The sequence below is a fragment of the Chamaea fasciata genome, unplaced genomic scaffold (assembly GCF_029207755.1).
Source record: "Chamaea fasciata isolate MVZ Bird 193981 ecotype frontalis unplaced genomic scaffold, bChaFas1.0.hap1 SCAF_782, whole genome shotgun sequence".
In the NCBI taxonomy this organism is placed as follows: domain Eukaryota; kingdom Metazoa; phylum Chordata; class Aves; order Passeriformes; family Sylviidae; genus Chamaea; species Chamaea fasciata.
The window spans coordinates 37,847-47,685 of NW_027094867.1; the positions used below are offsets into that span (position 1 = coordinate 37,847).

At 61.9% G+C, this 9,839-nt stretch overlaps 2 protein-coding genes across 3 annotated transcripts; one reads left to right on the forward strand and one right to left on the reverse strand.

Moving 5' to 3' along the window:
* The first annotated feature begins 213 nt into the window (after nucleotides 1–213).
* DMAC2 (distal membrane arm assembly component 2) lies at nucleotides 214–3,165 on the forward strand. The gene is made up of 6 exons (XM_066209232.1): nucleotides 214–250; nucleotides 422–576; nucleotides 975–1,055; nucleotides 1,153–1,280; nucleotides 1,553–1,715; nucleotides 2,738–3,165. Exons 1-6 carry the CDS (start codon nucleotides 233–235, stop codon nucleotides 2,859–2,861), a joined length of 669 nt encoding a protein of 222 aa, XP_066065329.1. The 5' UTR covers nucleotides 214–232; the 3' UTR covers nucleotides 2,862–3,165.
* Nucleotides 3,166–3,249: 84 nt separating this feature from the next.
* Nucleotides 3,250–9,762, reverse strand: BCKDHA (branched chain keto acid dehydrogenase E1 subunit alpha). Of its 2 annotated transcripts, XM_066209230.1 has the most exons (9): nucleotides 9,664–9,762; nucleotides 8,562–8,714; nucleotides 8,320–8,406; nucleotides 8,056–8,164; nucleotides 7,674–7,835; nucleotides 6,998–7,204; nucleotides 6,108–6,249; nucleotides 4,459–4,630; nucleotides 3,250–3,678 (listed from the first exon to the last, which is right to left on the reverse strand). In XM_066209230.1, exons 1-9 carry the CDS (start codon nucleotides 9,736–9,738, stop codon nucleotides 3,508–3,510), a joined length of 1,278 nt encoding a protein of 425 aa, XP_066065327.1. In that variant the 5' UTR covers nucleotides 9,739–9,762; the 3' UTR covers nucleotides 3,250–3,507. The 2 variants fall into 2 exon arrangements, with proteins under 2 accessions (XP_066065327.1, XP_066065328.1); XM_066209231.1 differs by lacking the exon at nucleotides 9,664–9,762 and having other exon boundaries at nucleotides 8,320–8,429; nucleotides 8,562–8,622.
* Nucleotides 9,763–9,839: the final 77 nt, after the last annotated feature.

Consider the following 9,839-nt stretch of genomic DNA (forward strand, 5'->3'; position numbering starts at 1 on the left):
GGGGTCCCTGAGGGGTTTGGGGTCTCCGGGGGTCTTTGCCCCCCCCCGTTACCCTCAATCCCCTTCCCGTCCGCAAGGGGGCGCCGCGGCCGTGGGCCGTGGGCGTGACCGAGGCGGGGAAGGGGCGTGGTCACAACGCAGAGGGGGCGTGACCAAGGGAAGGCGGGGAAATCGCGGGAAGGTCACGTGCCGGTTCACGTGACGTCCCCGCGGGTCACGTGAGGCGGCCAAGATGGCGGCGCTGAGGGCGGTGAGCGGGGCCGGGGTCACCTGCGGAGGGGGCGGGGAGCCCCGGTGAGGGGAGACCCCGCCCCAAACCCCCGGGGCGTGGGGAGGGGCGGCCCGGGCCGGGGCTGAGCCCCCCAGGTGCGTCCCCCCTCACCTGGGCCCCTCCCTCACCTGCCGCCTCTCCCCTGCGCAGCTCGGGGGCTCGCGGGGCCGCGCCGCCCTGCGCCCCCCGCCCGGGCAGAGCCGGGGCAGCTCCGGGGGGCTGCGGGCACACCTGGCCAGGTGGGGGGCGCACCTGGAGGCGGCCGCGGGCCGGGCCCAGCGCTGGCGGCTGCGGAACCTGAACGCGTGAGACCCAAAATGGGGCGGGGGGCGAGGGAGGGGCTCACCTGGCTCGGGGGGGGCTCACCTGGCTCGGGGGGGCGGGGAGGGGCTCACCTGGCTCCGGGGGGGGGCTCACCTGGCTTGGGGGGGCGGGGAGGGGCTCACCTGGCTCGGGGGGCCTAACCTGGCCCTGGGGAGGCTCACCAGGTGTGTCCCAGGTAATGGGAGGGCCCTGGGGGGGCTCAGGGGGGTTGTGGGGCGGTCCCAGGTACAGGGAGGGCTCTGGGGTCCCTCCAGGTGTGTCCCAGGTACGGGGGGGTTTGGGGAGGTCTCACCTGCCCGGGGGGGTCTCTGGGGTCCCTCCAGGTGTGTCCCAGGTTTTGGGGTGTTCTGGGGTCCCTGACCAGGTGTGTCCCCCCCAGGTGCCGCCATTCCCTCAGGGACACCTTCGGGCCCGACGTCGCCGCCGCCGAGTTCACCTGGCGCTGCGGGGGCAGGGTCAGGTCAGGACACGCCCCTTTTATTGGGGGGGGGCGGTCCCTGCCCCACCTGGGGGGTCCTGACCCCTCTGTGACCCCCGCGTGACCTCTGACCCCGCAGGTTCTGGGGGCAGCAGCTCTGGGTGGGGCCCGAGGGGCGCCGGGAGCTGCGGCAGGTGCGGCACCTGCCCGTGGTGGGCGTGGACCTGAGCGGGACCCCGGTCACCTACGGCGGGCTGGACAACCTGGGTGAGAGCCCAAAGCCCCCCGAGGCCCCAGAACCTGGCCCACCTGGGCACACCTGGCCCACCTGGGCACACCTGGCCCACACCTGGGCTCACCTGGCCCACACCTGGGCACACCTGGCCCACACCTGGGTCACATCTGGCCCACCTGAGGGCACACCTGGCCCACACCTGGGCTCACCTGGCCCACCTGAGGGCACACCTGGCCCACACCTGGGCTCACCTGGCCCACCTGAGGGCACACCTGGCCCACACCTGGGCACACCTGTCCTGCAGTGCCCCTGGCCCACCTGTCCCACCTGGAGCTCTCGGGGTGTCCCCACGTGTCCGACTGGCTCCTGTCCCGGCTCCACGTCTTCGAGGCCACCCTGGAGCACCTGGGGCTGGCCCGGTGTCCCCAGGTGAGCGAGAGGGGCGTGGCCACGCTGCACCACCTCAGGTGAGTGGCCTGTGTCACCTGTGAGTCACCTGTGTCTGTCACCTGTGTGACCTCAGTGTCACCTGTGTGTCCCCTGTGTGTGTCACCTGTGTGTCACCTGTGTGTTCCCTGTGTGTCACCTGTGTGTCCCCTGTGTGTGTCACCTGTGTGTTCCCTGTGTGTCACCTGTGTGTCACCTGTGTCCCATGTGTCACCTGTGTCACGTGTGTCCCCTGTGTGTGTCACCTGTGTGTCCCCTGTGTGTCACCTGTGTGTCACCTGTGTCACCTGTGTCCCCTGTGTGTCACCTGTGTGTCACCTGTGTGTCACCTGTGTCCCCTGTGTGTCACCTGTGTGTCACCTGTGTGTGTCCCCTGTGTGTGTCACCTGTGTGTCCCCTGTGTGTCACCTGTGTGTCACCTGTGTCACCTGTGTCCCCTGTGTGTCACCTGTGTGTGTCACCTGTGTCCCCTGTGTGTCCCCTGTGTGTCACCTGTGTGTGTCACGTGTGTCCCGTGTGTGTCCCCTGTGTGTCACGTGTGTCCCCTGTGTGTCCCCTGTGTGTCCCCTGTGTGTCCCCTGTGTGTGTCACCTGTGTCCCCTGTGTGTCCCCTGTGTGTCACCTGTGTGTGTCACCTGTGTCCCATGTGTCACCTGTGTCACCTGTGTCCCCTGTGTGTCACCTGTGTGTCCCCTGTGTGTGTCCCCTGTGAGTCACCTGTGTCCCCTGTGTGTCCCCTGTGTGTCCCCTGTGTGTGTCCCCTGTGTGTCACCTGTGTCCCCTGTGTGTCCCCTGTGTGTGTCCCCTGTGTGTCCCCTGTGTGTCACCTGTGTGTCCCCTGTGTGTGTCCCCTGTGTGTCACCTGTGTCCCCTGTGTGTGTCCCCTGTGTGTCCCCTGTGTGTCACCTGTGTGTTCCCTGTGTGTCACCTGTGTGTCACCTGTGTCCCATGTGTCACCTGTGTCCCCTGTGTGTCCCCTGTGTGTCCCCTGTGTGTCCCGGTCCCTCCCAGTCCCTCCCAGTCCGTGCCCGTCTGTCCCCAGGTGTCTGCGCTCCCTGGACCTCTCAGGTGTGTCGGTTCCCGGCCCGCGGCGGCTCCGGGCGCTGCTGGAGGCGGAGCTCCCGCACTGCCGGCTCCTGGGCTTGGAGGAGGAGCCGCGGGATTAATTAATGACATCAGTTAAATTCATTAAGATAAATGATTACACGAATTAAATTTGTATCGGGGTTTTGGGTTTTGTTTTTCCATTGGTTTGGGTTCCTGGCGTGGCCGGAATCGCAGATGGGGGGGAAAGGGGAACCTCCGGAAATTAATTTCATTTCATTTAATTTAATTTGAAGTTAAATTAAATCAAATTTTGAATTAAATTAAATTTGAAATTAAATTAGATTTTAAATTAAATTTTAAATTAAATTAAATTAAGTTTTAAATTAAATTAAAATTAAATTAATCTGTCCTTTTCCCATGGATCTGGGTTTTCTGGGGGGTGATTTTCCCCAAATAAATCCCTAAAAAATAAATCCCAGGAATCCCTCCCCAAAACCGTCCTGAGGCTTTTTCTTCTCCAAAATGATTTTTATTGAGGCGAGTTTTGGGGGGAAAATCAGCGAATTTCGGGGCTGCTCAGGGAATCCCCAGGAATTCCTGGATCATTTCTGGGATTCCTGGGGCGGGAAAAGGAATTCAGGCCTCCAGCTGGATTCTGGGGGGCGGGAAACGAGCGGATCTGGGGCGGAAACCGGCGGATTTGAGTGCCCAGGGAATTCCAGGGGTTCTGCTGGAATTCCCGGCAGTTCCCAGGGAATCCCTGGATCATTTCTGGAAGTGCTGGAGCGGGTAGTGCTCCCCGTAGGTCTCCAGGTGCCGCCGCAGCTCCTCCCGCTGCCGCCGCAGCCGGGGCGGCATCTCCAGGTAGACGTCGGAGAAGAGCAGGTGCGGCGGCGGCTTCGGCTCGCGCTCCGCCTGCTCGAACGCCTCCAGCACCTGCGGGATTCCCGGGATTCCAGGAGCCCAAAATCCCGGGGTTTCCCGGCCCCAAAACCCCGGGTTTGTGCCCAAAATCCCAAAGATTTCTGACCCCAAAACCCCGGGTTTGGGCCAAAAAATCCCAAAGATTTCTGACCCCAAAATCCCAAAGATTTCTGACCCCAAATCCCTGAGTTTGTGCCCAAAATCCCAAAGATTTCTGACCCCCAAAACCCCGGGTTTGTGCCCCAAAATCCCGAAGTTTACTGATCCCAAATCCCCGGGTTTGTGCCCAAAATCCCAAAGTTTTCCGACCCCAAACCCCCGGGTTTGTGCCCAAAATCCTCACATTTTCCACCCCAAAATCCCCACCTTTCCCGGCCCCAAAATCCCAGGGATTTTCCCCTCAAACTCCGAGTATTTCCCACCTCAAAATCCCCAAAACCCCCCGGCACCAATCCCACCGATCCTTCTCCAAAATCCTGATTCTCTCCCCCAAAACCCCAACGGTTTCTCTCCCTAAACCCCCGGGATTTTTCCCCAAACCCCAAAGTATTTCCCACCCCCCAAACCCCAAGGATTTTTCTCCCCAAACCCCAAGGATTCCTTCCCCAAATCCCAGGGATTCTTACCCAAAATCCCGAGCGTTTCCCACCCGAAAACGCCAAGGATTTCTCTCCCTAACCCCCCGGGATTTTTTTCCCCAAAACCCCAACGATTCCCCTCAATCCCCGGGGATTTTTCCCCATTTCCAGGCGTTTCCGGCGCCAAACCCGCGGATTTCCCCCCAAACCTGACCATTTTCCGGGAGCTCTTCCTCCAGGCCTTCTCCTGCTCCTCGTCCCACCACTGGCGCCGCGCCATGTAGTGCCGCAGGCGGGAGATGGGGTGATCCTGCTTGTCCCAGTAATTCACCTCGTCCACGGAGCGGTACGCCGAGCTGTCGTCGCTGGTGCTGTGGTGCCCAATCCTGGGGGGAGGACGGGCGAAATCAGGGGGAAAAGGGGGAAAAGATCGGTGGGAAAAGGGGGAAAAACGGGGGGAGATCAGGGGCAAAAGATCGGTGGGAAAAGGGGGAAAAACGGGGGGAGATCAGGGGGAAAAGGGGCAAAAGATCGGTGGGAAAAGGGGGAAAAACGGGGGGAGATCAGGGGGAAAAGGGGGAAAAGATCGGTGGGAAAAGGGGGAAAAACGGGGGGAGATCAGGGGGAAAAGGGGGAAAAGATCGGTGGGAAAAGGGGGAAAAACGGGGGGAGATCAGGGGGAAAAGGGGCAAAAGATCGGTGGAAAAAGGGGGAAAAACGGGGGGAGATCAGGGGAAAAGATCGGTGGGAAAAGGGGGAAAAACGGGGGGAGATCAGGGGGAAAAGATCGGTGGGAAAAGGGGGAAAAACGGGGGGAGATCAGGGGGAAAAGGGGCAAAAGATCGGTGGGAAAAGGGGGAAAAACGGGGGGAGATCAGGGGGAAAAGATCGGTGGGAAAAGGGGGAAAAACGGGGGGAGATCAGGGGGAAAAGGGGGAAAAGATCGGTGGGAAAAGGGGGAAAAACGGGGGGAGATCAGGGGGAAAAGATCGGTGGGAAAAGGGGGAAAAACGGGGGGAGATCAGGGGGAAAAGATCGGTGGGAAAAGGGGGAAAAACGGGGGGAGATCAGGGGAAAAGGGGGAAAAGATCGGTGGGAAAAGGGGGAAAAACGGGGGGAGATCAGGGGCAAAAGGGGGAAAAGATCGGTGGGAAAAGGGGGAAAAACGGGGGGAGATCAGGGGGAAAAGATCGGTGGGAAAAGGGGGAAAAACGGGGGGAGATCAGGGGGAAAAGATCGGTGGGAAAAGGGGGAAAAACGGGGGGAGATCAGGGGGAAAAGGGGGAAAAGATTGGTGGGAAAAGGGGGAAAAACGGGGAGATCAGGGGGAAAAGGGGGAAAAGATCGGTGGGAAAAGGGGGAAAAACGGGGAGAAAATTGGTGGGAAAATGGGGGAAAATCAGTGGGGAAAACAGGGGGAAAAAACCAGGGGAAATGGGGAAAAATCCATAGGAACGAGGGGGGTTTCCTAGGGAATTCCTGGGAAAAGCAAGGTTTTGGGGGAATTGTGGGGAAAAGCCAGGGGGGTTGGGAGATTCCTCTGAAAAGCAAGTTTTTTCTGGGAAATCCCCGGGAGAACGGAATATTTCAGGGGGAATGCCTCAAAAAAAGGGATTGGGGGGGGGGGTTAATCCCTGTGAAAACTGAATTTTTGGGGGGAAATCCCTGTGAAAAGTGGATTTTTGGGGGAAATCCCTGTGAAAAGTGGATTTTTGGGGGGAAATCCCTGTGAAAAGTGGATTTTTTCAGGGAAATCCCGGGGAAAAGGCAAGGTTTTGGGTTTTTTTTTTTTAATCCCCGTGCACAGCGAGGTTTTTTGGGAATTCGGAGGTGGGACGTTTCCAGGCTAGGCCCCCCGCACACCGGTAGGTCATGGCCTCGATGAGGAAGGGCTGGTTCTCGGCCACGGCGCGGCGCCGCGCTTCCCTGGTGGCGTTGTAGACGGCGAACACGTCGTTCCCGTCCACGCGGATGGAGAGCAGCCCGTAGCCGGGGCCCCGCGCCGCTGGGGGGCGAGAAGTGAAATAACCCCAAAATCCCGGGGCGTTCCACCCCGAAATCCCGAGATTCCGCCAAAAAATCCCGAGATTCCGCCACAAAATCCCGAGATTCCACCACAAAATCCCCCAGATTCCACCCCAAAATCCCCGAGATTCCGCCCCAAAATCCCCCAGATTCCACCCCAAAATCTCCCAGATTCCACCCCAAAATCCCAGAGATTCCACCCCAAAATTCCAGAGATTCCACCCCAAAATTCCAGAGATTCCACCCCAAAATTCCAGAGACCTCCTGCTCCAAATTCCCGGGGATTTTCCTCCCCAGATTCCCATCCACATCTCCGGCGTGGAGACGGCAAAAACCCCCAAACATCCCCATCTTCTCCCCTTTTTCCCTCCTGACTTTTTCCCCATTTTCCCCCCGATTCTCCCCAGGTTTTTTTTCTCCGTTTTTCCCCATTTTCCCCCCGATTCTCCCCGGATTTTTTTCCCCCGTTTTTTCCCCTTTTCTCCCCCATTCCCCCCCCCGATTCTCCCCGGGTTTTTTCCCTTTTTCTCCCCGTTTTTCCCCCCGATTCTCCCCGGGTTTTTTCCCTTTTTCTCCCCGTTTTTCCCCCGATTCTCCCCGGATTTTTTTCCCCCGTTTTTCCCCATTTTCCCCCCGATTCTCCCCGGGTTTTTTTCCTCCGCTTTTCCCCATTTTCCCCCGATTCTCCCCGGGTTTTTTTCTCCCGCTTTCCGCCCGTTTCCCCTCACCGATGCCGTCCCCGCGGTACTGCTCGGAGGTGGGGGTGGAGATGGCGTAGCCGTTGTTGCGGCAGAAGAAGACGATGGGGCACTCGAGGGTGGCGGCGAAGTTGAAGCCGGCGTGGGCGTCGCCCTCGCTGGCCGCCCCCTCCCCGAAATAGCACACCACGGCGCGGCTGGCGTCCGCTCGCTTGATGGCGTAGGCGGCGCCCACGGCTGCGGGAAATCCCGGGAAAATCCCGGGAATTCGGGGGGGAAATCACCCCGGGGGATTCGGGAAAATCCCGGGAATTCGGGGGGGAAATCACCCCGGGGGATTCGGGGAAAATCCCGGGAATTCGAGGGGAAAAGGAGCAGAAATCACCCCAGGGGATTCGGGGAAAATCCCGGGAATTCGAGGGGAAAAGGAGCAGAAATCACCCCAGGGGATTCGGGGAAAATCCCGGGAATTCGAGGGGAAAAGGAGCAGCAATCACCCCAGGGGATTCAGGGAAAATCCCGGGAATTCGGGGGGGAAAATCCCCGGGAATTTGGGGAAAACGAGAGGAATTCCAAGGGGGAAATCACCCGGGAGAACTGGGGGAAATGAGGAGGACTCGGGGAGAAGCGAGGAGAATCCCGCAGGGAAGCGGGACCCGGGGATCTGGGGGCCAGGGCCGGGCCCAGGTGCCCCCAGGTGTGTCACCTTGCGGGATCTGCGTGGCCAGCGGGGACGAGATGGTGACAAAGTGTCTCTCGGGGCAGCCGTAGTGCACCGGCATCTGCCGGCCCTTGCCGGGGTCACGGGCGTTGCCGTAGCACTGGGCCATGAACAGCTCCAGGGGGTAGCCCCGGTACAGCAGCACACCTGGGGGGCACACCTGGGTCGCACCTGGGTCACCTGGGCAACACCTGTGTCTCACCTGGGAAACACCTGTGTCTCACCTGTCCCACTGTCCCTGACCTGTCTCACCTGTCCCAGGTGTCCCTCACCTGTCCCACTGCCCCTCACCTGTGCCAGGTGCCCCTCACCTGTCTCACCTGTCCCAGGTGTGTCTCACCTGTCCCACCTGCCCCAGGTGTCTCACCTGCCTCCCGGTACTGGCCGAAGACGAGGTCGGCGGCGTCGAGGGCGGCGGCGCTGCCCACGTGTGTCCCCTCCTCGCCGTAGTTGGTCATGTAGAACGAGATCCGGCCCTGCAACACCTGCCCTGCTCACCTGGCACACCTGGGCAGCCGGGGGAGCCACGGGGGAGCCCCGGGGGAGCCAAGGGGAGCCACAGGTGAACCCAGGTGCGCCCAGGTGTGCCCCAGGTGTGCCCAGGTGTGCCCAGGTGCCCCCCCGGCCGTACCTGGCGCTGGGACTCGTACAGGATCCTGTCCATGGTGTTGAGCAGCGTCATCGTCTTGTAGAGCTTCAGCACCTGCTCCTTGGGCAGCTGTGGGGACACCTGGGGCTCACCTGGGGCAGGTGGGACACCTGTTGGGGCTCACCTTCCCCAGGTTTGTCACCTGTTCCACCCGTGTCCCCTGTCCCGTATCAGGTGTGTCACCCGTCCTGTGTCCCCTGTCCCAGGGGCGTCACCTGTCTCACCTGTGGGTCCTCGGAGGGCCGCAGCACCTGTCCCTGGCGGTCCATGACCCGGTACACCGGGATCCCGGCCAGCACCTGCGGCTGGATGAACTCCAGACGTTCGGCGAACTCGGCCGACGCGCCCGGGAACTGCGGCCGCTCCTCGGGGGACTCCTGCGGGGGTGGGGACATGGGGACACCGAAAGGGACACGGGGGTTTGGGGACATGGGGGACACCGGAATGGGACATGGGGGTTTGGGGACATGGGGGACACCGGAATGGGACATGGGGGTTTGGGGACATGGGGGACACCGGAATGGGACATGGGGGACACTGGAATGGGACATGGGGGTTTGGGGACATCGGGGACACCGGAATGGGACATGGGGGACACTGGAATGGGACATGGGGGTTTGGGGACATCGGGGACACCGGAATGGGACATGGGGGACACTGGAATGGGACATGGGGGTTTGGGGACATCGGGGACACGAAAAGGGACACCGGGATGGGCCGAGGGACACCGGGGTGGGGACACGGAGATGTGGGGACACGGAGGGGCGGCGACAGGGGACAGCGGGACAGGGGACACGGGGACACGGGAACGGCGGGACAGGGGACACGGGGACAGCACGGGGCGCAACCGGGGCGGGACAGGGCGGCTCGCAGAGGGGACACGGGCCCCGGGGTCCCCTCAGTGTCCCCCCCGGTGTCCCCTCGGTGTCCCCCCAGTGTCCCCTCAGTGTGTCCCCTCAGTGTCCCCTCGGTGTCCCCCCGGTGTCCCCTCAGTGTGTCCCCTCAGTGTCCCCCCGGTGTCCCCTCGGTGTCTCCCCAGTGTCCCCTCAGTGTGCCCCTCAGTGTCCCCTCAGTGTGTCCCCTCAGTGTCCCCTCTCTGTCCCCTCAGTGTCCCCTCAGTGTGTCCCCTCAGTGTCCCCTCAGTGTCTCCTAAGTGTCCCCTCAGTGTCCCCTCTCGGTGTCCCCTCAGTGTCCCCTCTCTGTCCCCTCAGTGTCTCCCATCTGTCCCCTCTCGGTGTCCCCTCAGTGTCCCCTCAGTGTCCCCTCGGTGTCCCCCCTCTCTGTCCCCTCTCTGTCCCCTCTCGGTGTCCCCGGTGTCGCACTCACGACCGTCCCCAGGAGCCGCCTCGGGACCAGCCCCGGGAGGCGCCGCCGCCACCGGAGCGCCCGCAGCGCCGCCATCTTCGCCGGGGGCGTGGCCGCGGGGCGGCGGCGGCCGCTGATTGGCTGTCCGGGGGGCGGAGGGGCGGCGGCGGCTCCTCATTGGCCGTGGGGCGCGCGCG

Coding starts and splice junctions, on each gene's coding strand:
- DMAC2 (XM_066209232.1), top strand. Junction 1,056..1,152: donor CGCTGCGGGGGCAGGGTCAG/GTCAGGACACGC, acceptor CTGACCCCGCAG/GTTCTGGGGGCAGCAGCTCT. Junction 1,716..2,737: donor GCCACGCTGCACCACCTCAG/GTGAGTGGCCTG, acceptor GTCTGTCCCCAG/GTGTCTGCGCTCCCTGGACC.
- BCKDHA (XM_066209230.1), bottom strand. CDS start 9,738: ATGGCGGCGCTGCGGGCGCTCCGGTGGCGGCGGCGCCTCCCGGGGCTG. Junction 8,715..9,663: donor GGCGGCTCCTGGGGACGGTC/GTGAGTGCGACA, acceptor CCACCCCCGCAG/GAGTCCCCCGAGGAGCGGCC. Junction 3,679..4,458: donor GGAAGAGCTCCCGGAAAATG/GTCAGGTTTGGG, acceptor GGAATCCCGCAG/GTGCTGGAGGCGTTCGAGCA.